The sequence below is a fragment of the Oncorhynchus mykiss genome, chromosome 3 (genome assembly GCF_057628025.1).
Source record: "Oncorhynchus mykiss isolate SJ-2025 chromosome 3, ASM5762802v1, whole genome shotgun sequence".
In the NCBI taxonomy this organism is placed as follows: Eukaryota; Metazoa; Chordata; class Actinopteri; order Salmoniformes; family Salmonidae; genus Oncorhynchus; species Oncorhynchus mykiss.
Genome location: NC_143024.1, coordinates 45,549,953 through 45,577,370, shown reverse-complemented (window position 1 = coordinate 45,577,370; position 27,418 = coordinate 45,549,953). Strand labels below are relative to the sequence as shown.

General features: G+C 43.0%; 2 protein-coding genes across 2 annotated transcripts in view; both read left to right on the top strand.

The window, feature by feature from the left end:
• The window catches only part of LOC110504035 (neuroendocrine convertase 1), a 65,076-nt gene extending 64,040 nt beyond the window's left edge, over nt 1–1,036 (top strand). The window contains exons 9-10 of the mRNA XM_036964818.2: nt 92–262; nt 429–1,036. Coding sequence (XP_036820713.2) covers nt 92–262; nt 429–692 — 435 coding nt within the window. The 3' untranslated portion in view covers nt 693–1,036. The remainder of the gene's footprint in view (nt 1–91; nt 263–428) is intronic.
• Nucleotides 1,037–7,643: 6,607 nt separating this feature from the next.
• On the top strand, nt 7,644–11,971 carry pou3f2b (POU class 3 homeobox 2b). Its single transcript, XM_021596405.3, has one exon. It carries the CDS (start codon nt 8,369–8,371, stop codon nt 9,689–9,691), a length of 1,323 nt encoding a protein of 440 aa, XP_021452080.3. The 5' UTR covers nt 7,644–8,368; the 3' UTR covers nt 9,692–11,971.
• The last annotated feature ends 15,447 nt before the right edge of the window (nt 11,972–27,418 follow it).

The window sequence follows — 27,418 nt, the reverse complement described above, 5'->3', positions numbered from 1 at the left end:
TATCAGTAAGATCTCCCTGGATTCTGAATTTCTTTCATTTATTTACCACCATGTCTCATGTTTGGGATGTGTCTATTTTTTTCTCTTTTAGAATTCCGAACTGGTTCATCATCCGGTGCAGTCCTTCAATGTTCTGGATCTGGATGATACTGACGGAGCAGACCTCCACTCCCACCTAAAGCTCATGTGGAACACTCTCAGGGATAAAGTGAAGACCAACTGGTTTCTCTATAAGTCCATTACAGGGAATCAGTCTCCACAGGTGACTGACTACCAGAGACAATACAGTATTTATTCTGCGTGCGCTGTCTTCTATTTGTTAGTTGTCTGCATGGGCTGGGTTAATGATCCTCAATACAGCTCATTGTGTTTTCTGTGTGTTATTTCTGCCATCATGCTTGAGTTTGCTGTTTGTTTGTCTCTTCCAGTTAAGATGGGCAGACATTGCCCTGCAGAACTTCCTGGGGGCAGGACCAGTGGTGGGGGTGGAGCCTCCTGGGATGATGCATAAACGCCGTGACAGTGTGGGTGGAGTCACCAGGTCCTCACCACCTCCAAAAAGGACACGGCTATTGCATGATGTCGCCGTGGACGTCCGAGAGATGCCCCTTACGGATCTTCTCCGAACCAGCAGAGCAACGGCACGCAGGGCAGACCGTGGGCAGGGGCAGAGCAGGGGCACCGGCCAGTGAGGGCAAGGGGTAGAGTTGAAAAAGCATCTCTCAGCCCTGGTCCAACAGAGACTGTAAAGAGAACTATGGGATCTGTGTGTTTACATTTGCCTAAATGTGAGAGCGAGAGAAAGACATTTTCTACATAGCCTTAATAAAGAGGATGAGGTTTGTGAATAAAATACATTCTCACAAAAACGTTTTTGTTTAGAAAATAAATAATTCTGCACAATTCTCAATAACCACCTTCTGTTTTGACTCGTGCTGCCAAAGTTGTAAAGGTTTATGAAAGCTACATTTGTGTTTTTGTTTTTACTTCATGGAAGTGTGAATTCAGCTCAGGAAATGAATTACATTCTCATTAACTGACTGTGTCATTCCTCATTGGGTTGGACAAACAACAAATGACATTTCAGCTGTCTAATTTATCCCTGTCCTCCACTGATCTCAAATAACCACATGATAATCCAGATAATAGCAATTTGAACGCTCTCTGCCTTTTATCAATACATTTTCTTAAAATGCGCACTGACAAAGAAACAAATAATTGGTTGGCTCATGTCCTCAATGTTTTCAGGACCCAAATTTCCACTTGTAATGGAGGGACACGGTTTTATAAGTACTCGTATAAGACAATACAATCACACATTGGGCATAGAGGAGTGAGATACATTGTTTTATTAAGGCGAGGTCTAACACAACCATCTACACACTTGATAACAGTAACATGGTAGGTAGGCCTAGCCCGTTTGATTTTAACAAGAGTCTCAAAACATTTATCAAAACAAAACAACATGATCAAAAAGTTTATTTCCCAAGATGTGGTTTGTGAACATAAGATCTTTCTCCCAGATGACCATGGTACCGCTGTGAAGTACCTCTACCGTATTGACACGGCTATATTGATGTTTCAATTAGAATAGCGTTACATAGCGCAGCAGCATGGTAACACAGCATCACCAACCATCTGCTCCGACTCCACGTCTGACGAACGAGGCACGTGGGGCTAATCGAGCCGCACATGAGCGATGGGACCGCGAGATCTCGCACACACGCATGCACGCACACACACGTACAAAGATATACCATCACTCTCTCACACATACATGGATACATAGACACACTCGGTCTGTCTCACACACACGTGTCCTTGCAGAGAAAGAAGGGAGGGAACCGAAGGGAGGCTCCTCACCCTCGAGTTCAGACACCCTATAGGGACAACCTCTGATTCCATCTCTCCCTTTTCGTTTTGATAGGATCACCTAACAGGGTAATAATGCATTGACAGGGAAGAGAGAATCATACCAGATGTGTGTGGAGAATTCTTCAAAAGCGCATCCGACAAAAAGATTTGAAAAGGAAATGCTTTGTGCCAGGTTGGCGTGCTGGGAGGGTATGAAATAATTCAGGGCATTATGCTTGGCATTACTGTCTGCCAACCCTAGAATCAAAGACATGGTCGTGTGGATTACCTCCCTAATCTGTTGATGCTTTTGAGGAGCGATGCAGGTGTTTATGTGCCAGATTTTTTGTGTGTGTATTTTCGGGAGAAGTGTTAGGTTGTAAATCTGCGTTAAATGCTTTCTGGGGAATAAGACATGATGAAATGGAGCCAAGAGATCTCACTGGAAGCGTGGCACGCTTTATTTTAAAACAGCATGCTGTTGAGATAGTTGTAATACCGCTGCCAATGTGGAGGAGGATAATGTAGGCATATACACCACTTGTTGACTTACTTGACAGTTATGGTAGGAGGAAACTACAACTTCTGAACTACTAGGCTACGATCTAACAATTTGCCAACTAACAATACCTACTAACATGTTTTTTTTTTACAACCAATGCTAAAAATACCTCCGTTTTAAAAGTTGAAATGAACAAGATCGCCAATGGCACTAACCGAAAACTACATCCATAGCTCTAGGACCAACCCATCTTATTGTCGGGGGTGGTTAGTCTAAAGATCAGCTCATCAGTGGACTTCCAGAGAAGTATACATTGGGTAATCCTCCCTTTTCTCTTCACTGGGGTGGTCTCATCCAGGTTTAAAGAGGGACAGAATACACCTCCCACCACAATAGAGTTGAACCACTGGGGCTCTGCTTGCTGAGGGGTGCAGCTTTAAGCAGGCCTTTGAGGGGCCTAATTGCATTGGAATACAGGAGCCTGAGAGCTTGGCTCTGATCACACCGACATGTGGAGGGCTCGCTCCCCAGCACCTCCAGAGCCATACTTTGCCAAACCCTTCACAATACACACAATTAATACTCTCCATGCTCTCCCTCTCCCTACTCTACCGCTCTTTCTCTTTTCGTCACTCCTTTCTTTCTTTCGTTCTCTCCCTCTCGATCTCTCACTCGTATGCGCACACACACACACGCACTATTAATTCTCACGCAACCTGTCAATCCAATTTCCTTTGATACATACACCAATTACAGCATGGACTATATGTAAGAGCTGTAGGGGGAAAAAATGGGTCAACTTAACACACACCAATCCTTACACAAGTAGCCTGTACTACTAGTTGAATAATGTACCGGTATGTAATTACCTTGCAAAAAGCTAGCAAGTAATGCAGTTAATTCATCTCTGTATGGTGACATAACCTGACCACTGAAAGGTAGCAACGGTCCAATGCAGTGGGATATTGGTCTGGATATAGCTAAGGTTTTCAAGGACATGTTTCATTGGTTTTACATATCAGACTACCTGTTACCTCCATGTTAAATTATGACTGTGTCTAAGTCGAAATCCTTTCTATTCATTTCTAACCTATGGCATGAGAATTATAAGCATTGTATTTCCTCCAGTTCAGTACAATTGGAGGAGGGGGCAGGAAGTGGTCACAGGCATGTCCTGAATGTTAATATGGTAACATCACATCTACATAATGAAAAGTGAGGGATTCGTCTATGAGGCCAACAGGTCTGTCGTCATCCTAATTATTATAAATTAGGGTTTTCCAGTGACACAAAAAAAAGAATACCTACCAATACGTTTTTTTCCCCCCGGATGACCATTTGTAAGATTGCTTGCTGAAAGAGTGAGATAGTAGGCTAGATCAAGTGAGATTATGGATCTTCCTGGTTTAAAGAGCGGTTGTGTACGTTAATAGGCCTACTCTCTAAACGTGAATCAATGGAGTGTGTATGGAACAATTGAAGATTTTAAAAACATCATATATTTAACTAACTCATTATTAGATTTTTCATTACATGAACAATTTATGAAATGTAATTATTTTCCCCCACAGCATTTGAACACAAACGAGTTCTTGTGAAAAATTCGCAGAGGGATACGAGTTGATGTATGGGGAGACAGTTACCTAATTAGACCGTTAAAAATTGAAACTTTACAGCATGCGGGTCATATAATTACTGTTAATTTAACGCTCAGATTCTCCATCGTTAATTTTTATTCCCTTAAATGTTTGGCAGCAGCTCTTGGAGCACAGGAATATATTCTACTGTATGGGAAAGCACACTGCCCCCTCCGAATGAATTACCACGGACCCCGCAGTCCAAATAACAAGACTCGCATCATTTATGCGTTGTTAAGCCATGTAATTGAACGACCCATAGTTTGCATATTACACCATTAAAATAATGTGCTTTGCATTTCTCCCAACACGACTATTTAAGCCTGTGTGGCGATGTGGTAATTCCTTGAATTACAGCCCTAATTACCACAAATGTTCTTTTGATTTGGATGGTTTCAGTGTTACGCCACAATGATGATATAAAACAAATTAATTACTGAACCATGCCTTGAAACTTTTGTGCTTGGACTTTAATCCTTTCATATTTGCACTGTGTGATATGCACAGTCTATTTGATTATGTTTATATTCATATATTAATAAGGATTATTTGCTGCGACATGTCAAGAGAATACTCAGGTCAAACTATTGGTATAATGGATGGATGCACAAATCTGTGGATAATGCCATTCAGTCAACCCGGATTGTTAATCTACACTCTTATGAAAAAAAAGTTCTGGATAAAACCGGAAAGGGTTCTATGCTTGCATCATATATGGCATCCCTTAAGGTTCTATATATAACCGAAATTGGTTCCATATAGAACCCTATATGGAACCAAGTTTGGTTCAGTGAAGAAGAACCTTAGAATCTAGAACCTTCAGGTGTGCCATATATGAAGCAAGCGATATAAATAACCCTTTTTGGATTTATCCAGAACCTTTTTTTGTGTATTGAACTAATCAGAAAATTGATTACCAGTAAACTGTTCCACGCTAAATGAAAGATTGTTTCGATTATCCAATAATGGTACCTATTTTAATAGGCCTATATGCCTTTATGATGTGCATTGACGGTTTGTTGAGCTTGTATAGGCTACCTTTTGATCGTTAGCTTTTTTAAATATTCGATTGAATTCATATTAGATTTCAATCTATTTTAGTTCCCCCCCCGCAAAAAAAATATTCATACTGTTTTTGAACACGTTGTAGGCCTATTTGTTCTGGCGGTCAATTCCATGCTCCAAAATATGAACATATTTACTGGGGATATTTCAGAGGGCTATTCTATTTGGCCTGCACACTAGACTGATAGGTTAGTCTACTATTAAAGAAGACTCAAGCGGGTAGTTTGGCCTAATATTTGTGACGGAAAATTTGCTTGAATGATGCACAAAAGTTTGAGAATGGAGAAGTGGGGCCAGTTTTAACCCCTTATGTCGTTTGTAAGCCTATCATAACTACTCTACCAGGCATACACAGAAACTCTCTCACTCCTCCCTCCCTCCCTCCCTCCCTTCTCCTTCAACGTTCCCACTAACACCCACTCCCTCCTTTTCTCCCTCCAGCCTTTGTCCCGCCAGAGGGCCCCTTTAAATAGGCCTTTAGATATTCAAGAAGAGGGGCGAAAGTAGCAGTGACGTGAGCTCTGTTGTTTCATTTACTCCTCTCTATGGCAACCAGCAGTGGTTCGACAAGAATGTCTCTCTTTGGACAATGTCCTATCCTATCCCTGAGCCGCACAGAGAGGAGGAGAGAGAGAGGACGGCAGCTGTGGCGGGTTTGACACCTGCGCACCACGCCACGGATCGAGGCATGATCTCACTAAGCCGCTTGTATGCACTTCTGTCCTTGATGCTTCACTGACTAAACATCAGCCAGTCGACACCCACTCTAAGAAACATTTTAGCCTTATATTGGCCTAAGCGAGAGAAAAAAAAGTCATTTTTTTGTATTACTGACTAGTAATTAGCTGGTTGATAAACTGGATCAGGTTATTTATATCTGGAGTATATCTGGAGTTGAATTGTAAACCTCTCCAGGAACAGGTTTGGAGAGCCCTGTTGTAGACTACTAGGCCTGCTACGCCTATAGGCCTACAATCTCAAATCATAAATGGAGGCTATGACTAGGCCTATAGACACAGGGTTGGGTAGGTTACTTTCTAAATGTAATCCATTACAGTTACCTGTCCAAAATTGTAATCCAGTAATATAACTTTTGGATTACCCAAACTCAGTAACAATCGGATTACTTACAGTTACTTTCCCTTTCCCATCGAAAGCATTTGGTGTGTCATCATCGTAGTCTCTGAATTGTGGTCAGAGCTCGCTCAGGTGGAACAAACTTAAACTTGCGCCTTTTTTCGAAGATAAATTGAATGTCATTGGAAAACAGCAATGTGTCATAAGGTATTTTTTCGCAAACATCCCTTCTACTTTAAAAAAAACACAGTAAGTAATAGCTTTTTTTAAAGTATCTGTAATCTGATTACAATATTTTTGCTGTTAACATAACTGATTACAGTTAGTTTTTTGTAATCAGATTACATGATTAGGCTCCATGTAATCAGATACTCCCCAACCCTGTATAGACAATATGTGTATAGGCCTACTTCAGACATAAAATATTGATTTCCTTGTACTATTATATAATGTATTTATAACTTATTTTCCCCTATATTTTAATCAATTAAGTAGCATATTGAAAGCTAATTGTCCAAAGATCATACTTTTAATGGGTTCGATTTGAAAAGTATACTTAGGCAACACAACACTAGTCTTGCCTACATAACCGAATTCAGCACTGTGCTTAACGCGTTACGTTCACTTCTAAGCCACTGTGGGACGTTTGTTGAGTAGGCGCAATTTAATCATGGTATGCAAACTTTGGCTATAGTTAGTTAGTTAGTTAGGCCTACAGCTGGAAACACCTAAGCATATGCCATGCTTATTTAAATATTTGAAATGTTGTGTCTCTGTTCCACAGGCCTTTTATGTATCTGCCTTGTCACGCACAACTTTTATAATCTCTTAACGTCATTGTTTGACATTGTTGTGGTGGTCCAACTTTTTTGTTTTATTGTAGACGTTTTATATTCGTGTAGTTCTCCATAATCCAAACATGTTTAACTTGGTATTTACAAATTACATCAACGAGTTGTTCTACTAAACCTAAACCAAATAAAATAGTGCCCAAACGAATATCTGAAAACTCGTACCATTTCAGACCCGATTTTCATAGGTCTGAGGTGGAAGCGTTTCACACACACACACACACACACGCACGCACACGCACACACACACACACACGCACACACACACACACACACACACACACACACACACACACACGTCCTAAACAACAATGACATCATAGCCAATGAACAGCGTGCCCATAGTTGTACATTATGCACTCCGGTTTTAAATGCATACTCCAACTATTAAACAGTCTATTATCACCAATGGCGTTTAATACAAGACTGCTATGTCTAGCTTCTGATGTAAACAATTTGAGTCATAAGTAACCTATTACTGAACGTTTTTATTTTACGGTTTACACCTTCATATGGCTTCAAGACTAGTTTGATTCTAAATGTTTATTGTACTTAGCCTTATATTTGTATTGTCATACAATTAAATCCCAGTATTGTAGAGCACGTGTAATGCAGAGGGAAATGTCATTACATCACCGACATTGTATACAAACAGATCACGTAACACATGCACACGCAAAGTACTGTCAGTGGCACAAAGCACGTATCTATACAGATTCACAGTAAAACATGTTTTCATTCCCTGCATTTTTGGCCATACAAAAAGAATTAAGCACTACAATAATTTATATCATGCAACCAGCACTGATCCTCGCAATAAGTCTCAGTTACTCTCATTCGGCTATTCAATATCAAGGAATCCATATCCTATCTCATAGTATAAGCCTAGTAACACAATAAATACATAACACATGTAACTGCAACTATCCGCCTACTACCTCAAACAAAACTTTATCCTTGAAGAAAAAAAAGTTTTCGCCACAATCACTGAACGACCAAAATATGAAAATGCCCACACAGTTATTATAAGTATTAATAACATTTCATGTCTGAAAAAAAAAGTGATACAATAAATACAAACACAATTTACTCCAAATAAATAGGAGAAGATCTTTAACCGTACTCAAATGGACATTTCACAAAAGCTTTTGAAGCATGCATCACTCGAATGATCTGCAATCACGATATTCCTACATTGGTTTAAAACATTATCGTATTAATTTGAGTAAATTCCTTACAGTTCCATTTGAAATCTCGGCCAGTGCCTATCCCCTCTCTCCGTTTTCCATGCCGCACTCGGTCTCTCACGTTTCAGAGGTACCGCAGCAGAACTCGCAGTTCTCTAGAAAGAGGTAGTGTTTGTTGAGACTCTCTAACGTCCAATGAGTGGGCTGTTGCCAGTAGCAACCACGTCCATCAGCCATTTCTGTCCAATGAACAGCGGGACGAGGCGGAGTGCAGGTGCGCGCCGCTGTGTCCACTTGGCAGAGTGCCTGGGAGACGCCTGTGGCAAAACAGTAACTGTCAAATGCAAGGTTCCTTTAATAAGAGCGATCAGTCCGGCTCCGAGAGTCATGGCGACCACAGCGTCTAATCATTACAATATCCTCACCTCCAGCGCATCCATTGTGCACTCGGAGCCCGGGAGCATGCAGCAAGCATCGGCGTACAGGGACGCGCAGACCCTGTTGCAGAGTGACTACTCATTGCAGAGCAACAGTCACCCGCTCAGCCACGCGCACCAGTGGATAACGGCACTGTCGCACGGAGAGGGAGCTCCGTGGTCAACCAGTCCGCTCGGCGAGCAGGACATCAAACCCGCGGTGCAGGGCACCAGAGACGAGATGCACAGTTCCAATAACCTGCAGCACCAGCACCAGCCGCGACCGCCCCACCTGGTGCACCAGTCACATGGGAACCACCACGACGCCCGAGCGTGGAGAACTACCGCAGCCCACATACCCAGCATGGCAACATCCAATGGCCAGAGCCTTATTTATTCACAGCCCGGATTCGGCGTCAACGGCCTGATTCCAGGCAGCGGACAGGGAATGCACCACCACAACCTAAGAGATGCACACGAAGACCACCACAGCCCGCATCTCAGCGACCACGGCCACCAGGCGTCCCAGCACCAGCAACAGAGTCACCACGACCATTCGGACGAGGATACACCGACCTCCGACGACTTGGAGCAGTTCGCCAAGCAGTTTAAGCAGCGGAGGATCAAGCTGGGCTTCACTCAAGCTGACGTCGGACTCGCCTTGGGAACGCTGTATGGAAATGTGTTTTCCCAAACCACTATTTGCAGGTTCGAGGCCCTGCAGCTCAGCTTCAAAAACATGTGTAAACTCAAGCCTTTGTTGAACAAGTGGTTGGAAGAAGCGGATTCCACCTCGGGCAGCCCAACCAGCTTGGACAAAATCGCCGCACAAGGGAGGAAAAGGAAAAAACGGACCTCTATCGAGGTAAGCGTAAAAGGGGCGTTGGAGACCCATTTCTTGAAGTGTCCTAAACCCGCAGCGGCGGAAATTACTTCCCTGGCGGACGGTCTACAGCTGGAGAAAGAGGTGGTGAGGGTTTGGTTTTGTAACAGGAGACAGAAAGAGAAACGGATGACTCCTCCCGGTGGACCGCTTCCTGGAACCGAGGATGTGTATGGGGACACACCGCCACATCATGGAGTCCAAACACCGGTTCAATGAACAATAACGGACCACTATTAGACTTTTCCTGATTTTGTTTGTCTTGAAAATTATATATAATTCACTGGACTATGAGCGATAGTGGGTGTTTTATGTATAATAGCCTAGCCTATGGCATGAGTAGGCTACTTACACAATATCTGCATTGAATACCATTCAAAACCCGAATATCATTAGCGATGGAGTGGAAATTGTTTTCTTCAAGAGCTAAGCGAACACATGTTCGAGGATATGCCTAGCACTGTGACTCAACGCAGTTTCAAGGTGTAGCCCTATTGTGAAAAATATTTGTCGTAAAGGAAATTATCGTTAAAAACTAGCCTCGGGATTCATAGCTAAAATGGTTTACATTCTCGCCTTTTGTGGTGTATTCAACACAACGGCGCTGCGTAATCATCATGGTTTTGTTCTGGACGTGTGGGTCCGACAAGAAAAGTCATGAGAGCTGCATTCGACAAAACATAGCCTAAACGCCATTTCTCTGTCCCAGACAAGCAGCTGGGGGTTGAGCATCGGCTGAGCAATGTGTGAGGGTTGATCATCCGTCAGTCATCTTTTTCCAGTTAGTTTTGACATTCAACATTACATTGAGGCGTTTAGGCAAATGATTATGTGGGAAAGCTTTATTATTTTAGCCTGTTACCTGTTATATCCCTATTATTATTATTATTGTTGTTGTTGTTGTCAAGAGCAGTTCGAAGGAGCTCCTTGAATAATTGATACCACATAAATCGTATGGTTTTAATATTTCGTTTGGACGCACACAGGAGCACATCATCCTCCTCGTTCTCTCAATGATATCAGCACGTGTGGATCAAACACAAAAGGCTGCCAACACTGAGCTCCGCTCCACGCCACGCGGCCAGCAGCTAGCAGTCAGGTCACGGAAGGGCTACGTGGCGATGGAAACCTGGCACTTTTCTAGAGCAAGATATATCACCAAGTTTCACAGAACATTGTGATCAATTTTGTAAATATTGTATAACTAAACAGTCACGGCTTAGTTCCTTCTCACTGGGGCACTTTTTTTCTTTCGGTGTTTTCAAAACAAAAACAGGTTTTAGCTGTTTATTTTTTTATTCCAAATGGTTTTGACACAATTTTTAGGTTTCAATAGCCTACCTTGTATTTTTATTTAAAGTTATTTGTAGCTGAAATTATGCTTGTTGTTTGCAGTGTAATGTGTTTGAGAAGCATTTTATGTTCAATTCAGAGGGATTTCATTGATGTGAGTTCAATTGGATTGGCAGAATTGACTTCACATGTTGTCCTGACATTGGCTTTCAATAATGTCCACCTGACATTATATTTTTGAATCAAATATATGCTTTAAGTAATTATGGTCTAATTGATTGGCAACTAAATAATTAATCAGCCCACAGATTGGCAAAAGAAGGCGATATGCTCGCTGAAATATATTTTATTTAAAAGATGTATAATTCCTTTACAAAAGGAAATAGATATTTAAGTGTTCTACATTTTATATCAACTTTTAAAAACAACGTGGACCCTTTGTCAAAAACAAGTCACCTGACATCACATATCATGAAAATAATAATAAGAATAATATATTATTATTATTTTATTATTTATCATAGGGTGAGGATTTTATTTTATCCTTGCCACCTTTCTTTTGTTTTGGTATCATTGCGATATGGGAATAATGATCAAATACGTTAATTTTATAATTTTGTTATTGAGATTGTAATTTATTCTATAATTACTTTTATAGATGACAAAGTACAATAGATATATAAATGGCATCGAAAAGGCTTATGGAATATAGGCTAGTCAGAAAGGGGGAGAGATAGTATTTTTTATTTCAGGGGGATTGCCATAGCCTATACCGTCAATGCTACGTGTATATACATGTTTTATGATAACCATATGGCTTGTTCTCCGTAGCTTTGTTTCATTTTATGCAAATTATATCCAGGGACTTGTGTTCTTCTCATTTACTTTTGTTTTTTTTTAAGAAAAAAGTTAATGGTATTGATCGTATTTCTTCTGTAGCTTGAATTAATCGACCAATCATACAATTCTCTGATAATCAAACTGTGGGATGTACAAATTCGATGTTTTGTTTTGGTTTTGTTTATTGTTTTTTTTCCTCCCCGCGTTTGTCACATTCACTTTTAATTGATGTGGATAAACCTGGGGGTTATACACGCAGATGGTGATGTGTAGGTAATATTTCATCACTTGATATCACATGAACAAAGACTTGCACATTTTTAAATAATGGGGTTGATATTAAAAAGCTTTTTTCAATGTCGAGATCTAATGTATTTTTATTTAAAGCTGCATGGAACATGGTCTTTCTGGCTATTTCCCACCATCTTTTTTTTTATTGTATTCTCATCAAAGTTATTTTCGTGGTAATCACGTCATGATGACGAATTTGGTTCATTTTGAGTTTTGCATAAGAAGAGAGGCATCGAATTGGTTAATACCATTTTGAAATTTAGAACAATAACAAGATTGAAATGTTTATCAGTTCATGGCCATGGCGCATTGTATTATGCCAACCAAATGCTAAAACCAGATTAATGCAAGTTACCGTTTCACGACAGCTATGCCATTTCTGTGCATTCGTTCATATTTACTGACTAGACAAAACGATTTAATATGAGCAAATGGGTGGTGAGCCTCGGCTATAGGGAAAATATAGGCAAAAGGCCTATTTCGTTTCTGCTCTCTCAACAGCGTGCGGTCTTTTGTAGGCTAAATGTAGGCCTACATTCCACAGGTCAAATGGACCACAACACCATTGAGCCCTGTGGACGTGTCGATTAGTGTCAATGAATCCATTCGAACATGGGTTCAAAAGAATAGGGCCAACAACTGCCCTCTATCGATCACGACCATAGACTTAGATAGACATGGCATCATTGTATCCGTCCTTATTATGGCGTCCGTGAGCGCATGGGCAGCGTTATTGGCAGCCCATTGAGGACTCCTCCATTTTGAAGTAGTCCATTTTCTTCTTCTACTACTTTTATGTCCTGGCAAACAAACTGGAAGGGGGCATACTGCCATCTGTAGTGTGTTGTTTGAACATGTATGAAGCCAAGGTTGGTGATTTACTGCCAATGTTAGCTCATTACTATAATTCATTGGCTTATTCCTCCTGATGACCAGGATAGAATCACGTTGACTACTTCAAAATGGTGAAAGTCCTCATTGGCGCTTTACGTGCTAAAACAAGCTCTTATTCCACAACTGATGATGGATCAGGCCCTATAGGGGCGGCTTATTTTAAATGCTTAGGCCTACCCTATAATAATGGACTTAAATATATTTGGCAAATCATTCCGCATATCATGAAATATATTGAGGCAAAAAGTACAGGCAGTAGCCTAGAATTAACAAAATATAATCTAGATTTGAGAGACCTCTATTTAACTCTGTGGTCACAACCCAGACAAGGGCATGGCTCTCCGAGCCTTTGTAGCGTTAAGATCCTCTTTAGAATAATCTTATGATGTATAGTAGCCGAGCTTTTCCCAAAACCATCGTTACTCAAGTTGCACAAAATAACGCTCGTTATTTATTGACGGCCTCAGACCACTCGTAGAACATCTAAGGGAGTCGTTAGATGCTTTTTTGCAGTCACTTTATACGCAGAAAATCTCCGTTTAACACTTAATCAAGAGGTTCGTCGGTCTGTCTGGGACTGCGGATAAGTTCAGAACGCAGTCGACTACAAATAGGCTAGCCTATGTTGCTTGTGTCTTTGCATTTGTTACAAACAAACGAATAATAAAACGATGCGTGCTTCAAATGAAAACCGAGATGACTGCAAAATAGAACTGCATTATAGGCTTCGTGGGCCTATATTTAAATCACATTGAAATCAATTTGATGTTCATTCAATTGAATTATATTTGGCTAATTCTAGGCTATTGTCTGTACTTCTTGCCTCAATATATTTCACGATATCGAACAACATGTGCGGAATGATGCGCCAAATCTTGATTTAGTGCATTATTATAGGGTAGGCCTAAGCATTTAGAGTAAATCGCTTCAATATTTGCAGCCAAAGCTGGTAATATCTATAGGAGCTAATCCATCGTCAGTATTGTAGATTCATTATAGTGCTATAGTAATATTTGAAAGTTGATCAGAGAGCAGCCCCACTGAGCACAGTCGTCAATTCAACGTCTATTCCACCGTGGTTCCATGACGTGGAAACAACGTTTATTCAACCAGTATGCCCAGTGGGGCGTTGCTTCTCTTTCGACACAAATGTTCTGACGACGAACTACTCTACGTGCTTGTTTGGGAAAAAGTAAATAACAATGCATCTGGTATGATCGTAGTACTTAAGTTACATCACAACATCATGTTTATCTTGAAACATTTTGGGGGATAATATAATCCCAACATTTTTTAACCTTTATTTAACTAGGCAAGTCATTTAAGAACAAATTCTTATTTACAATGACGGCCTACCCCGGGCCAAACCCGGACGACACTGGGCCAAATATGCGCCCCGCAATGGGACTCCCAATCACGGCCGGATGTAAATGCAGCCTGGATTCGAACCAGGTACTGCAGTGACGCCTCTTGCACTGAGATGCAGTGTCTTAGACCACTACTCGGGAGCCCAATAATTCAAAGCAAAATGCCATATTGTATTGCATAATTTAGAAACATTGAATACACGTGGATGTCCCTTATTTTTTCCATTTTGTTTACATACGATGATATGATAATCTGAGCCAATCATACTTATCAGCCTTTCTACCTACACAAACACTCGATGCTTCAAAAGTTCAATAACGTTTTGATGTGAAAGGGTGGAAGGCATATTATCGATGGTTTGAAAGTGTTAATGTGACCGGATCTAATGGAATTTCATTAGTCTTGATATCGATAGGTAGGCCTAGGCTACTAACTGTAATGACATGGTAAAGCAAATATATGCGTTCAACAGCAAAGAGCGTTTATTTAAGGCGAAGAAGCATAGCTTTCCTCCTTCGCCTGTACGGCGATGCTGTATATCCTAATACCTTTATGGTTAGATGACTCCTTAGTGCCAATCTACCATTAACACCTGATTGATACATTTGCATGGACTTGGCTGCAGGCTACCTCAAAGACTCCCTACGAAAGAAGGCATATCAATATGAGAACTGCAGAGCTTGGTCTAACATGCCTTCTTCCATAGGGGCTTTCTTTTGGGAACTTGTGGAAATTGCATGTCCTAGCCTACGTGACACATTTGTAGGCCTATGAACATTTACTGTTATTGCAGAGTGTCATTCTTTTTGAATTGTTATAAATTGTTTACATAGCCTTGGTTTGTTTGCATATACCAGTAACATGTTATATTTGAACAAAACTAAATATTCCAAAGGAAAGTGTGCAGGAGCCCAAAATGCCATTTCAATGTTTTGCATAAAATGCACCGGCCTCTGATCTATCTCGACCCTTACAGAAGCAACGCCTAATTATATATATATATATATATATATATATATAACTAAATTTACTTCATTCGTTCACTTGCAGATGCAATTAATACTGCGACATGTTAATTACACCTTCCTCTTTATTTAGTTTGCTTGAAATTTCCCATTAGGCTCGCGCGGTACACGGTTCTGCTTGGTGCTTATCCGCTACACGCAGCTCAAGTTGCACAACGTCAATCCTCTGGTGCCATCTAGCGAGTCCTTGGCTGAATAATAGCATAAAAGAGGGGGCTTAGTGTAGCCTAGGCCGACACACGGAACACATTCTTTCTTAGAACTTCTTAAATTGATAAGGACATGGGTTTACAGCTTGCCTACTGCTCATTTCATTCTTAAGACATGCTTTCATAATTTCCAATCATTGGTCAATTGACAAACTCAACAGTTTAAGGCACCTTCTCATCAGGCTAACATAGCTGGTCTTTCGTGGTGGGATCCTATTCAGTAGGCCACTTAACATTCATTATGTAGCCTAGGCCGATTTATAATGTATTATAGGCCTCATAATAATAATCTAATTAAGCAATCTTAGTGCTCTATTTAATCATACCTGCTTTAGCTGACATCGGCATAGAGGTTGTTTTGGCGGTGTGGGACAGGTGTGGCTTCATGAAAATGATCAAGAGCAACTGCTCACCAAATTGACAGCTCCAACGCAGTTGTATCTCAGACACCTCCAAAACATCAGCTATGTGTGTGTTGGCTATTGCTGGTTAGTGCTTGATCTGATTGATTCTAGGCCGTAAGTTAAACACACTTTAAATTGTATGTGATTACTTACCACTGCCACCAAAAATAGAATAGCAAATGAAAAGTAACACTGAGCAGATGTATTTTCATATTTAGCAATAGGATATTATATAAATACATACATACATACATACATACATACATACATACATACAGTGGGGCAAAAAAATATTTAGTCAGCCACCAATTGTGCAAGTTCTCCCACTTAAAAAGATGAGAGAGGCCTGTAATTTTCATCATAGGTACACTTCAACTATGACAGACAAAATTAGAAAAAAAATCCAGAAAATCACATTGTAGGATTTTTTATAAATTTATTTGCAAATTATGGTGGAAAATAAGTATTCACGCTTTTTTCATGTCTGCCCACAGTTTCTATAGCAATGAGGTCAGGTCTTTGTGATGGCCACTCCAATACCTTGACTTTGTTGTAACTTAAGCCAATTTGTCTCAACTTTGGAAGTATGCTTGGGGTCATTGTCCATTTGGAAGCCTCATTTGCAACCAAGCTTTAACTTCCTGACCGATGTCTTGAGATGTTGCTTCAATATATCCACCTAGTTCTCCTCCCTCATGATTCCATCTATTTTGTGAAGTGCACCAGTCCCTCCTGCAGCAAAGCACCCCCACAACATGATGCTGCCACCCCCGTGCTTCACTGTTGGGATGGTGTTTTCAGCTTGCAAGCCTCCCTCTACCAAAGTACGTTAATCTCTAGGAGACAGAACGCATCTCCTTCCTCAGCGGTATGATGGCTGTGTGGTCCCATGGGGTTTGTACAGATGACAGTGGTACCTTCAGGCGTTTGGAAATTGCTCCCAATGATGAAGCAGGCTTGGAGGTCTACAATATATATTTTTTCCCATGATGTCAAGCAAAGAGGCACTGAGTTTGAAGGTAGTCCTTGAAATACATCCACAGGTAAACCCCCAATTGACTCAAATTATGTCAGTTAGCCTTTCAGAAGCTTCTAAGGCCATGACATCATTTTCTGGAATTTTCCAAGCTGTTTAAAGGGACAGTCAACTTAGTGTATGTAAACTTCTGACCCACTGGAATTGTGATACAGTGAATCATAAGTGAAATAATCTGTCTGTAAACAATTGTTGGACAAATTACTTGTGTCATGCACAATGTAGATGTTCTAACCGACTTGCCAAAACTATAGGTTGTTAACAAGAAATTTGTGGTGTGGTTGAAAAACGAGTTTCAATGACTCCAACCTAAGTGTATGTAAACTTCTGACTTCAACTGTATGTGAGAATGCTGTTCATCGTAGTGCCCACAAAGCCCACAAACACCGTAGTGCCCACAAAGCTCATCACTAAGCTAAGGACCCTGGGACTAAACACCTCCTTCTACAACTGTATCCTGGACTTCCTGACTAGCTGCCCTCAGGTGGTAAGGATAGGCAACAACACATATGTCACGCTAATCCCTCAGGGGTGAGTGCTTAGTCCCCTCCTGTACTCCCTGTCCACCCACGACCGCATGGCCAAGCAGGACTCCAACACCATCATTAAGTTTGCTGACGACACAACAGTGATAGGTAGGCCTGATCACCAACAACGATGAGGCAGCCTATAGGGAGGAGGTCAGAGACCTGGCAGTGTGGTGCCAGGGCATCAACCTCTCCCTCAACATGAGCAAGACAAAGGAGCTGTTCGTGGACTACAGGAAGAGGAGGGCCAAACAGGCCCCATTAACATCAACAGGGCTGTAGTGGAGTGGGTCGAGTTTCAAGTTCCAAACACAACAAGACAGTTTTTAAGTCACAACAACCCATTTTCCCCTTCAGGAGACTGAAAAGATTTGGTATAGGTCCCCAGATCCTCAAAAAGTTCTACAGCTGCACGAACCTGACTGGTTGCATCACCGCCTGGTATGGCAACTGCTCAGCATCTGACAGTAAGGCGCTACAGAGGGTAGTGCCTACGGCCCAGTACATCACTGGGGCCCAGCTTCCTGCCATCCAGGACCTACAGTGCCTTGCGAAAGTATTCGGCCCCCTTGAACTTTGCGACCTTTTGCCACATTTCAGGCTTCAAACATAAAGATATAAAACTGTATTTGTTTGTGAAGAATCAACAACAAGTGGGACACAATCATGAAGTTGAACGACATTTATTGGATATTTCAAACTTTTTTAACAAATCAAAAACTGAAAAATTGGGCGTGCAAAATTATTCAACCCCTTTACTTTCAGTGCAGCAAAGTTTAAAGCCGGCTTTAAACATCCCAAGGAGCACTGTGCAAGCGATAATATTGAAATGGAAGGAGTATCAGACCACTGCAAATCTACCAAGACCTGGCCGTCCCTCTAAACTTTCAGCTCATACAAGGAGAAGACTGATCAGAGATGCAGCAAAGAGGCCCATGATCACTCTGGATGAACTGCAGAGATCTACAGCTGAGGTGGGAGACTCTGTCCATAGGACAACAATCAGTCGTATATTGCACAAATCTGGCCTTTATGGCAGAGTGGCAAGAAGAAAGCCATTTCTTAAAGATATCCATAAAAAGTGTTGTTTAAAGTTTGCCACAAGCCACCTGGGAGACACACCAAACATGTGGAAGAAGGTGCTCTGGTCAGATGAAACCAAAATTGAACTTTTTGGCAACAATGCAAAATGTTATGTTTGGCGTAAAAGCAACACAGCTCATCACCCTGAACACACCATCCCCACTGTCAAACATGGTGGTGGCAGCATCATGGTTTGGGCCTGCTTTTCTTCAGCAGGGACAGGGAAGATGGTTAAAATTGATGGGAAGATGGATGGAGCCAAATACAGGACCATTCTAGAAGAAAACCTGATGGAGTCTGCAAAAGACCTGAGACTGGGACGGAGATTTGTCTTCCAACAAGACAATGATCCAAAACATAAAGCAAAATCTACAATGGAATGGTTCAAAAATAAACATATCCAGGTGTTAGAATGGCGAAGTCAAAGTCCAGACCTGAATCCAATCGAGAATCTGTGGAAAGAACTGAAAACTGCTGTTCACAAATGCTCTCCATCCAACCTCACTGAGCTCGAGCTGTTTTGCAAGGAGGAATGGGAAAAAATGTCAGTCTCTCGATGTGCAAAACTGATAGAGACATACCCCAAGTGACTTACAGCTGTAATCGCAGCAAAAGGTGGCGCTACAAAGTATTAACTTAAGGGGGCTGAATAATTTTGCACGCCCAATTTTTCAGTTTTTGATTTGTTAAAAAAGTTTGAAATATCCAATAAATGTCGTTCCACTTCATGATTGTGTCCCACTTGTTGTTGATTCTTCACAAAAAAATACAGTTTTATATCTTTATGTTTGAAGCCTGAAATGTGGCAAAAGGTCGCAAAGTTCAAGGGGGCCGAATACTTTCGCAAGGCACTGTATATACTAGGTGGTGTCAGAGGAAGGCCCCAAAAATTCTCAAAGACTCCAGTCACCCAAGTCATAGAATGTTCTCTTTGCTACCTCACGGCAAGCGGTACCTGATTGTCAAGTCTAGGTCCAAAAGGCTCCTTAACAGCTTCAACCCCCAAGCCATAAGACTGCTGAACAATTAATCAATGACCCCCCCCCCACCCTCCCCCCAACACCTGCTGGATCTCAGATGATCCCGCAGGTGAAGAACCCAGATGTGGAGGTCCTGGGCTGGCGTGGTTACATGTGGTCTGTGTTTGTGAGGGCGGTTGGACGTACTGCCAAATTCTCTAAACCAACGTTGAAGGCAGCTTATGGTAGAGAAATGAACATGAACATTCGATTCTCTGGGATCAGCTCTGGTGGACATTCCTGCAGTCAGCATGCCAATTGCACGCTCCCTCAAAACTTGAGACATCTGAGACATTGTGTTGTGTGACAAAACTGCACATTTTATAGTGGCCTCTGTTTAACACTTTTTTGGTTACTACATGATTCCATGTGTTATTTCATAGTTTTGATGTCTTCACTATTATTCTACAATATAGAAAATAGTGAAAATAAAGAAAAACGCTTGAATGAGTAGGTGTGTCCAAACATTTGATTGGTACTGTATATATTTTTGCCAACCACAGGAGCCCGCTCTCAATGTTCAAAATACACCAGAGAGTAATTTAGCCACAGAGGATCAATAGGTTCTTAAACATAACTGTGGATTCAATTTTATCACAAGCACATATAGGTAACTGCCAAAATAAAGGAAACACCAACATAGTGTCTTAAAGAGTGTTTGGCCACCACGAGCTGCCAGAACAGCTTAAATGATCTTTGACATAAATACTGCAAGTGGACCTAAACCATGCCAGGAAAATTCACCCCACACCATGACATATTATTTACATCCTTAATTTAGTCAAGTGTTTCCTTTATTTTGACAGTTACCAGTTGCCTACATTTGGGAAGGCTGCATGCACTCCAATATATACAGCTTGTTACATTGTGGCAAAAGACATGCAGTGCCTTCAGAAAGTATTCACACCCCTCAACTTTTTCCACATTTTGTTGTGTTACAGCCTAAATTTTAAATTGAGTAAACTGTGATTTTGTGTCACTGGCCTACACACTATAGAGTACCACAGTATGAGTGATAATATCCATAAGACCTAGCAGTCAAACAGGGAAATGGTTCCTATAATTTTTCCACCATTCATTTTTCCCATGGGGGATTTTAGAAACGCACATAAGGGCTTTGCCTCATGTAGGCTTACCCTGGCGTGATGTTTTGATAACCTTGTAAATCTCTCTTGGACAAGGTGACTTTTAACAATAGCTGCCCTCAGCGCAGCCTTGGAAAACCTCCTGGTCTTTGTGGTTGAATCTGTGTTAGTCCAGCAGATAGGTGAAATAATTGTTACATTTTATGATACAAAGGGAAGGGACAGGGTTGCCTGTCAGTCAACCAGTGTGGTCAATTTAATAAAATGCTGCCATCCTGTCACGCCTACACCCTCTCCAGCGCTCGGTCTACTAACCACGGGTTCTGGCTTCATCATTACGCAAACCTGAACCTCATCATCACCTTGATTACTTTCCCTTAGTAGTCAGGCAGTGTAAGAACCAACGCTGGAGATGAGAAGCAGGTATGGGGAATCAACATTTCATTTGGAACGGACAGGTCCCTGGTTTGTTTATCTGCCTTTCTTATCATTAAACTCACCTTCTACACCTGCTTCCTGACTCCAAACGTATACGTTACAGAATACTGCCACACCATCTGGTAGCAGCAGAAGAAAAGGACATCTCCCAGACGGTCGACGAACAGGGACACCTACCCCGCCAACACCATGATCAGCTGGTGCAACTGGGTGCGGCTATTGATGAGGTCCTCTTCGTCCTCCACCACCTCGACACCACCCGAGAGGATTCACCTCCAACTAGTGGAGGGCCTCCTACCACGAGTCATCCCAGCCTACCCAGCAATCCATCCAGGTCAGCGATGCTAGTATGATGGGACTCTATCCAAATACCGTGGCTTCCTACTTCAGTGCTCCCTCTATTTCACCCATCAGATGGGAGCCCCTACCACCGAGGTCCAAGATTGTCGCGGTCATTTCCCTGCTGACCGGGTGGGCGTTGGAGTGGGCTAACAGCCGTCTGGGAGACAGGAGCGGAAGAGCTGGGTTCCCACGAAGTTCATAGCTCTGTTCAGGGCGTTCTTCGACCATCCATTGGAGGGCAGAGAGGGAGGTGAGCGACTAATTGTACTCCGGCAGGGTGCCCAGACTGAATATGCTCTCACCTTCCATGGCAGCCTCCAGCGGATGGAATGAGCTGGCGCTCCGCACCATATTCCAAAGTGGACTCAGCAAGGAGGTCCAGATGGAGTTGGCATGTCAGGATGACAACCTTTTGTTGGATGTGCTCATTGCGATGGCCATCTGTCTGGACATCCCCTCGCCCTCCTCCTTTGGCCGTCCTGAGGCAGAGCCTGAACCCATGGAGGTAGGGGCCACACACCTCTCCGCGGCAGAGTGGCGTCGCAGGAGACAGCTGGGGCTATGTTCCTATTGCGGCCAGAATGGGCACCAGCTTCAGCGGTGTCCGGTACCTCCCAACCCGCGGTCCACAGGGAGAGATGGGCGGTCCCGTGATCATCCGTCTCCTGGGGTAGGCGTGAATATTTCATCATCATTGCTTTCCACCAAATCCTGCCTGGTTTCCATTTTACTGGCTGGCTGTTTCTCATGTGTTGTCGCTATAGCTCCAGGAGGCCCTCACCTCCTCCCTGAACACCACCTCGCACCCGCGCTCCTCTCCTTTTCCTGTCCAAGCCTTGGATAATTGACTGTTGGGATCCGGCACAATCATGCACATCACAGCACCACTCACCCTCACCGTGGGACCCCAGCACCAAGAAAGCCTTCCCTTCCTCATCATCAACACACCAGTACACAAAGTCATCCTGGGCCTCCCGTGGCCCCAATGTCATGATCCTTCCATCTCCTGGTTGAGGATGTCGGAAGACCTGCTTTCCCTTACCCGACCTCCCAGAGGCTTACCAGGATCTCCAGGGGTTTTTCTACAAGACCCGAGCCCCCTGTCTCCCTCTTCATCACCCCTGGGACAGTACCATCGACCTGCTTGCAGACTCTGCGCTTCCACACAGCCGCATCTACCATTTGTTGGTGGTTTGAAACCAAGGCCATAGAGGAGCTCTGCGGGGCCAGTTTTCTTTACTAAACTGATCAATCTGATCCGCATGCAGGAGGGGAATGAATAGAAAACGGCCTTCAGTACGATATCTGGGCACTACAAGAACTTGGTGATGCCTTGTGGATTAGCTAATCTGTGTTCCAGCGCCGTCTGTGTTCCAGTCATTCGTGAATGAAGTGTTCCGGGACATGCTCGGGCGCTAGGTGGTCATGTATATTGACGACATCGTGGTCTACTCGGCCACCTTGGAGCATAGCATCGTCCACGTCCGGATAGTCCTAGGATGCCTCCTGGAGAACCGCCTGCCTGTAAGTCAAAGCGGAGAAGTGCCAGTTCCATCAGATCGCCGTCTCCGAGCTCCAGGCAGTAAAGTTGGCATTAGAGGAGTGGAAACACTAGCTGGAGGTGACCAAAGACCCATTTCTTATCCTCACCGACCATCGGAACCTGGAGTACATACGGATAGCTAGGCGGCTGAACCCATGCCAAGCAAGGTGAGCCCTTTTCTTCACTAGATTCCAATTCACCCTGTCATATATCCTATGTTCAAAGGCCATCAAAGCCGATTCCCTGTCCCGTCTCTACGATTCGGGAGAGGTTCCTGTCCTGAGTGCGCCCATCATTCCGCCCTCCCGAAACGTTGCCCCCGTGCTTTGGGACACAGACGTGGACATCCACCAGGCTCTGGAGAGGGAACCTGTGCCTACTACCAGCCCTCCAGAGCGCACCTGCGTCCCCACAGAGGTAAGGGATCAGCTGTTGACCTGGAAGCCCACATCCCTTGCCACTAGACACCCAGTTATCACCTGCACCATTCAATCCATTTCTGCGAAATACTGGTGGCCCACTTTTGCGCAGGACATCGCCCATTATGTCAACTCCTGCTCCGTGTGTGCCCAAACCAAATCTCCCCAGCACACTCCAGCAGGGAAACTCCTTCCCCTTCCCGTGCCTCAGCGGCCTTGGTCCCATGTGTCCATAGATTTCGATACTTCCTCCATCTGAAAGTTTCACCAAATCCTGCCATTTTATTCCTCTCTTTGGTCTCCCTACCGCTCTCCAGGTCATTAATGCACTGTTCCAGCAGGTCTTCCGGGTACTATGACCTTCTGGAGGACATCGTCTCCGACCGTGGCCCCCAATTCACATCGCGGGTATGGAGAGCCTTCGTGAAGAAGTTTGGGGCCACGGCCAGCCTCACATACAGGTATCAAATCAATTTTATTGGTCAGATACATATGGTTAGCAGATGTTAATGCGAGTGTAGCGAAATGCTTGTTCTTCTAGTTCCAACAGTGCAGTAATATCTAATAAGTAATCTAACAGTTCCACAACAAATACCTTATACACACAAATGTAAAGGGATGGAATAGGAATATGTACATATAAATATATGGATGAGCGATGGCCGAGCGGCATAGGCAAGATGCAATAGATGGTATAAAATACACTATATACATATGAGATGAGTAATGTTAGATATGTAAACATTATTAAAGTGGCATTACTTAAAGTGACTAGTGATCCATTTATTAAAGAGGCCAATGATTTGAGTGAGAGGTGCTTAAAGAGGTGCTGTTGCGGGGGTGGACCATTTCAGTTTGTCCGTGATGTGTATGCCGAGGAACTTCACCTTCTCCACTGTCACATCAATGTGCTCCCTCTGCTGTTTTCTGAAGTCCATGATCATCTCCTTTGTTTTGTTGACGTTGAGTGAAAGGTTATTTTCCTGACACCACACTCCGAGTGACCTAACCTCCTCCCTGTAGGCTGTCTCGTTGTTGTTGATAATCAAGCCCAATACTGTTGTGTCGTCCACAAACTTGATGATTTGAGTTGGAGGTGTGCATGACCACGCAGTCATGGGTGAACAGGGAGTACAGGAGGGGGCTGAGCATGCACCCTTGTGGGGCCCCAGTGTTGAGGATCAGCGAAGTGGAGATGTGTTTCCTACCTTCACCACCTAGGGGGCGGCCGGTCAGAAAGTCCAGCACCCAATTGCACACGGTGGTGTTGAGACCCAGGGCCATAAGCTTAATGATGAGCTTGGAGGGTACTATGGTGTTGAAGGCTGAGCTGTAGTCAATGATCAGCATTCTTACATAGGTATTCATATTGTCCAGATGGGATAGGGAAGTGTGCAGTGTGATAGCAATTGCATCGTCTGTGGCCCTGTTGGGGAGGTATGCAAACTGAAGTGGGTCTAGGGTGGCAGGTAAGGTATAAGTGATATGATCTGGCCTCAGTCCCACGGGCAGGTGGAGAGGACCAACCAGGAGCTGGGGAGGTTCCTTCCCTGGGCAGAGTATACCCAGAACTCACGTCGTCGCCCCTTTCCAGTGCATCTTGGGATATCGGCCCTTGTTCCATGGACTCTGAGCCAGATCAAAGCCCCTGGGTGGACAAGTAGTTCTGACAAACAGATGAGGTTTGGGAACCCTGCCCAGGTGAGGTTCCAATGTGCCGTCTGCCACCAGAAGGCGCAAGCGGACCGCCATCGCAGCATTTGTATTTATTATGAATCCACATTAGCTGCTGCCAGAGCAGCGGCTACTTTTCCTGGGGTCCAGGAAAATTAAGGCAGTTTATACAATTTTTCAACATTACAATACATTCACAGATTTCACATAACACTGTGGGTCCCCAGGCCCCTACCACATATCTACAGTACTAAATCCATGTGTGTGTGTGTGTCAATGTTTGTGCTGCTTCACAGTCCCCGCTGTTCCATAAGGTGTTTTTATCTGTTTTTTAAATCAAATTTTGTTGCTTGCGTCAGTTACTTGATGTGAAATAGAGTTCCATGTAGTCATGGCTCTATGTTATACTGTGTGCCTCCCATAGTCTGTTCTGGACTTGGGGACTGTGAAGAGACCTCTTGTGGCATGTCTTGTGGGTATGCATGGGTGTCCGAGCTGTGTGCCAGTAGTTTAGACAGACAGCTCGGTGCATTCAACATGTCAATGCCTCTCATAAATACAAGCAGTGATGAAGTCAATCTCTCCTCCACTTTGAGCCTGTGTACATCCAAGGGCCAGCCGTGCTGCCTTGTTCTGAGCCAATTGCAACTTTCCGGAGTCCTTTTTTCTGGTACCTGACCACACGACTGAACAGTAGTCAAGGTGCGACAAAACTAGGGCCTGTAGGACCTCCCTTGTTAACAGTATTAAGAAGACAGAGCATTGCTTTATTATGGACAGACTTCTCGCCATCTTAGCTACTACTGCGTCAATATGTTTTGACCATGACAGTTTACAATCTAGTGTTACTCCAAGCAGTTTAGTCATCTCAAATTGCTCAATTTCCACATTATTTATTTCAAGATTTAGTTGAGGTTTAGGGTTTAGTGAGTGTTTTGTTCCAAATACAATGCTTTTAGTTTTAGAAATATTTAGGGCTAACTTATTCCTTGCCACCCACTCTGAAACTAACTGCAGCTCTTTGTTGAGTGTTGCAGTCATTTCAGTCGCTGTAGCAACTGACATGTAGAGTGTTGAGTCATCCACATACATAGAAACTGTGGCTTTACTCAGTCAGTGTCATGTCATTAGTAAAAAAAACATTTTAAAAGCAGGGGGCCTAAACAGCTACCCTGGGGAATTCCTGATTCTGACTGGATTATATTTGATAGGCTTCCATTGAAGAACACCCTCTGTGTTATGTTAGACAAGTAACTCTTTATCCACAATATAGCAGGGGGTGTAAAGCTATAACACAAGTTTTTCCAGCAGCAGACTATGATCAATAATGTCAAAAGCTGCACTGACGTCTAACAAGACAGCCCCCACAATCATTTTATCATCAATTTCTCTCAGCCAATTATCAATCATTTGTGTAAATGCTGTGCTTGTTGAATGTCCTTCCTTATAAGCATGCTGAAATTCTGTTGTCAATTTGTATACTGTGAAAAAGCATTGTTTCTGGTCAAACACGATTTTTCCCAGAAGTTTACTAAGGGTTGGTAACAGGCTGATTGGTCGGCTATTTGAGCCAGCAAAGGGGACTTTACTATTCTTGGATAACGGAATGACTTTAGCTTCCCTCCAGGCTTGAGGTCACACGCTCTCTAGTAGGCTTAAATTGAAGATGTGGCAAAAAGGAGCGGCAATATCGTCTCCTATTATCCTCAGATTGTCAGACCCCGGTAGCTTGTCAATGTTAATAGACAATTTTTTCACCTCTCCCACACTGACTTTACGGAATTCAAAAGTACAAACCTTGTCTTTCATAATTTGATCAGATGTACCGTAATTGCTGGACTATTAAGCGCACCTGAATATAAACCGCACCCACTGAATTATTAAAAAATATGTATTTTGTACATAAATAAGCCGCACATATAAGCCGCAGGTGCCTACCGGTACATTGAAACAAATGAACTTGGTCACTATCTTCCTCCTCCTGTGCACTGAAACCACTGAAGTCATCTACTTCGGTGTCGGAGTTGAATAGCCTCAGAATTGCTTCATCAGATGTTGGATCGTTTTCATTGTCGCTCTCGTCACTTTCATCCGGAGGCAAATACCCCGCTGAGCTCATGCTGCCCCTTCAACACGCAGCAGTCCAGCCTTTCGAAACCCGTTGATGATAGTGGATTTTTTGACAATGCTCCACGCTGTCAGGACCCACTGGCAGACTTGACCATAAGTTGCTCTTCGCATGTTTTATTGAAGGATTTCTCCCCACTTGTCATCCAAGCCTCCCACTGAACAAGGAGCGCCACCTTAAATGCACGATTTACACTGATGTCGAGTTGCTGCAAATACTTTGGGCCATCTGCTTTTCTTCCCTCTGAAAGCTTTTGTTGTCTTTTTGCACTGAGTCAGTTCCTCACGCTGCTGTTTCCAACGTCTTATCATCGACTCATTAAGGCCAA

Excerpts from the sequence above, each read along its gene's own strand:
- pou3f2b (XM_021596405.3), top strand. The coding sequence starts at position 8,369 with ATGAGTGGGCTGTTGCCAGTAGCAACCACGTCCATCAGCCATTTCTGT.